Source organism: Pterocles gutturalis, unplaced genomic scaffold (assembly GCF_000699245.1).
Source record: "Pterocles gutturalis isolate BGI_N339 unplaced genomic scaffold, ASM69924v1 scaffold969, whole genome shotgun sequence".
In the NCBI taxonomy this organism is placed as follows: Eukaryota; Metazoa; Chordata; class Aves; order Pterocliformes; family Pteroclidae; genus Pterocles; species Pterocles gutturalis.
The window spans coordinates 47107-50154 of NW_010132827.1; the positions used below are offsets into that span (position 1 = coordinate 47107).

General features: G+C 40.6%; 1 protein-coding gene across 1 annotated transcript; it reads right to left on the minus strand.

The window, feature by feature from the left end:
* Window positions 1-1298: 1298 nt before the first annotated feature.
* MAP1LC3C (microtubule-associated protein 1 light chain 3 gamma) lies at window positions 1299-3040 on the minus strand. The gene is made up of 3 exons (XM_010080983.1): window positions 2983-3040; window positions 2728-2834; window positions 1299-1838 (listed from the first exon to the last, which is right to left on the minus strand). The coding sequence occupies exons 2-3, from the start codon at window positions 2751-2753 to the stop codon at window positions 1628-1630; spliced, it is 237 nt and encodes a 78-aa protein (XP_010079285.1). The 5' UTR covers window positions 2754-2834; window positions 2983-3040; the 3' UTR covers window positions 1299-1627.
* Window positions 3041-3048: the final 8 nt, after the last annotated feature.

Below are 3048 nucleotides of genomic sequence, written 5' to 3' on the forward strand. Positions count from 1 at the left end.
AGCTGTTCAACATTGCTGTGTGGTGCTCCTGCCAAACAGGTGTCTCTGCCTCCCTGAGGGCTACTAACAAATAACTATTTGAGTTCAATTTGTGTAATGGAAACTGTTTCCATTACAAGCATAAGCAAAATCTATCCAAGCAACAGATTCTGAGATCCCAAAGCCCACATGTTTTCATAACCTATACTGACATAGCCTTAGCCTTTCCACTGAGTCGGTCAGGTCAATGATTTCTTTGTTCCTCAGCTCATCAAGCATGAGTTGGCAAACACCACCTTCAAGGCAGGTACCCACCTAAACTCCCTGGTTTAGCAGCTTGAGCCCAGGTCTGCTCAGAGCTTTAAGTTCAAGAGATTATTAGTGCAAGAGAACCACTGCAAACAGCTTACACACACATTCCTTCCTTATGCATAATTTAAATACTGGCAACACTTCTTTCTTTGCAGTCTAGTAATTCTTACATTAATCATTCTACAAATCAGTTTGGTACTGAGCAGAAGAGTTGCATCATATCATAACAATTTGACCATCCTAAACTGAGGCTGCCAGATGTTGATTAATTAACTGCACACTGGGACAGATTTTTAAATGACCTGCTGTTTTAAGTTGATTATGCATAACCAGAACATGTATGACTTTCCAATGCATTCCTCACATATGAGAGGACAAAGAAAGCTCACTTGAGCTATACTTCCAACATTTTTTTCTAGAGACATTGGTATACCTCTTGCTCACAAGTTATATCACTTATCTATCCATCCTTGAAAGAAGGCTCACTGAACTTCTTCAGGGGAGCTGACAACAGGTGCCTGTAGGGGATAGATATGACCACCTACAAAGACCAGACTAGCAGAATTCAGTAGTAAGAACAGAGTCTTGAACACTTGATTAAACTGCAGTTCAAGTCATGCTATCTGCATTTAGGTTATGCTGACTAGCAATCAGTTTTGCTTATTTAAGCAAGTAGTTATATATCAGATGCTCAGTGTTTTCTGTAACAGCTGACAGTTTATCCAGGTGTTAAACTTGACACTGCATTTGAACCCTGCTCTAGCACTAATACAGTCTGCTTAATCTTGCAGCTCACATATCTATCTTAATGAACCATGTATAGGTATGATCTTGCTCCAGTGTGACCCAACATAAGCTTTGTTATTCCATTCAAACATTCAGAGTGGCTGTGCAAGCAATGCTTCATTTAAGAGACATTGAGCTCAAATTCACAGAATTATTCTAGGATCTTCTCCTAGACAGACTTTTACAATCTTTTCCCAGATTAAAACTAACATTCAGCTCCATACTTAAAAGCTTCTTTATTTTACTCTTAGACTTAGGCTTTAAGGACACCTTAAAAATCAGTTACATAGAGATCAATACTGCAAAAAAAGTGGAGGTGAAGTTCCAAAAAACCCCATAGTGTCTTCAAATATAAAATATATATATATCCAAGTTATTATCTAGGAAAAGTGTACCACCATTTCTGTCCGAAGCTGGTCCTGCCAGCTTTTGGGTCATAACTCCCCACTACAGAGCTCAAGAGCCCAATACTGGAAGGAGCATCTCCCAAGGTTCATGTCACAGGCACGATTCATAGCACACTGCTTCACCGCAGCACATAGACCCAACCTTAAGTTTTTTGAAGGCATTCCATAGTTTCAACTTGAGCAGTGGGTAAAAAGCATCCAAACATCTCCTGGGAAGCATATGTCATATACACAAAGCCATCTTCATCTTTGTAGTCTCTGTACACTTCTGCCATTGTCAAGGACATACTGGCTAGGCTTTTGTTGTTCACCAGCAGGTAGAAAGCTTGGGTAGCAGTTAGAGCCATCCTGCTTCTAATTGAAGAAGGAAGGAGAAATAGAGGATTAAGCATTAGCAAACTTATGAAGGTTTCAACTTTACTCGATTAAATACATTAAGCAGAGCTGTTGCATGACCAATGTACAGGAAATGCTGTGTAAAGTCATTCTGTGGTTTAACGTCTTCATCAGGAGGATGTTAATTTTATGTTTGGAAGCTGAAAAGCTTGTGCTCCCACAAAAGGCTTATATTGTTACAAGCTCTGTTACACTTAAAGTTACCTTCAAAAGAAGAGTCCTTTTCAGAGACATTACATGCAAAGATCAGGATCTAAGTTGTCCAAGTGCCAAAAGCATCTTTTACAGAAGTTAACATTTAGAAAGATCTTTTCCAAACTTTAAAAAGTGCACTGGAAAGCACATTGCACTCATGCTTTGTCAGAGAACATCACTAAATACTTTGGGAGACTTCTTCCTTGTAGCATTTTTTTAAAGAAAAATTTAAAAGCACATGTCTTGCCTCTCACACCTGAACTGCTTTGAACTTGAGCAAATTCATCAAGTTGCAGCAAGAGAGCAAGGCAGTAACCGCTATAAGCAGAACAGAGCCCCAGTACCAAGTTCATCAAGCAGGAAGAAAGCAGAACAGGAGCCTGATATAATCTTTACTCACTACAGTTAGAGGGGAAGAGAAGACTTTATGAATCCAAAAACCATAGACCATATTTTCTCCCCAAATGCACCTGAGAAGACATCTGCTGATTTTCTTTAAACACTTGCAAAAGAGGGAAGATATTACTAACACCCTCATCCTCCTCCCCACCAAAGCAAGCCAGTTGTTCCAGCACAGCACCAGAAACTACCTGCTCAGAGAACAGCAGCAAGCCCCAGCTGCAGCCCAGACCCACAGGTGCTGGCTGCCTACCTGATGATGGTTATGAACTGGGTCATGGTCAGCTCCTCGGGAACAAGAAACTTGGTTTTGTCCAGGAGAGGAAGGTATTTCTCTTTATGGTATCTCTCAACAATTACCTGTTTTAATTAGAAACACACTTAGCAAAGCCTAAAACGCTCAGGTCACTTCTCCCCTCCCACACTTTAGAAAGAGGTGTTCCCAACACTTGATTTTTTTTTTTTTTTAACAGCAGCAATAACCTCCGATAACAAAACAGAGCTTTACCGGGATTTTTGTTGGGAACTTCGCCCGGATTCCTGCCACTTCTTCCAGCCGGGTGGCTGCGCGGGA

What these genes read in the sequence shown, in the direction of transcription:
- MAP1LC3C (XM_010080983.1), bottom strand. Translation starts at nt 2,753, where the DNA reads ATGACCCAGTTCATAACCATCATCAG. An exon ending in CAGTTCATAACCATCATCAG is followed by an intron (nt 1,839 to 2,727) that starts GTAGGCAGCCAG and finishes TTCTTCAATTAG; the next exon opens with AAGCAGGATGGCTCTAACTG.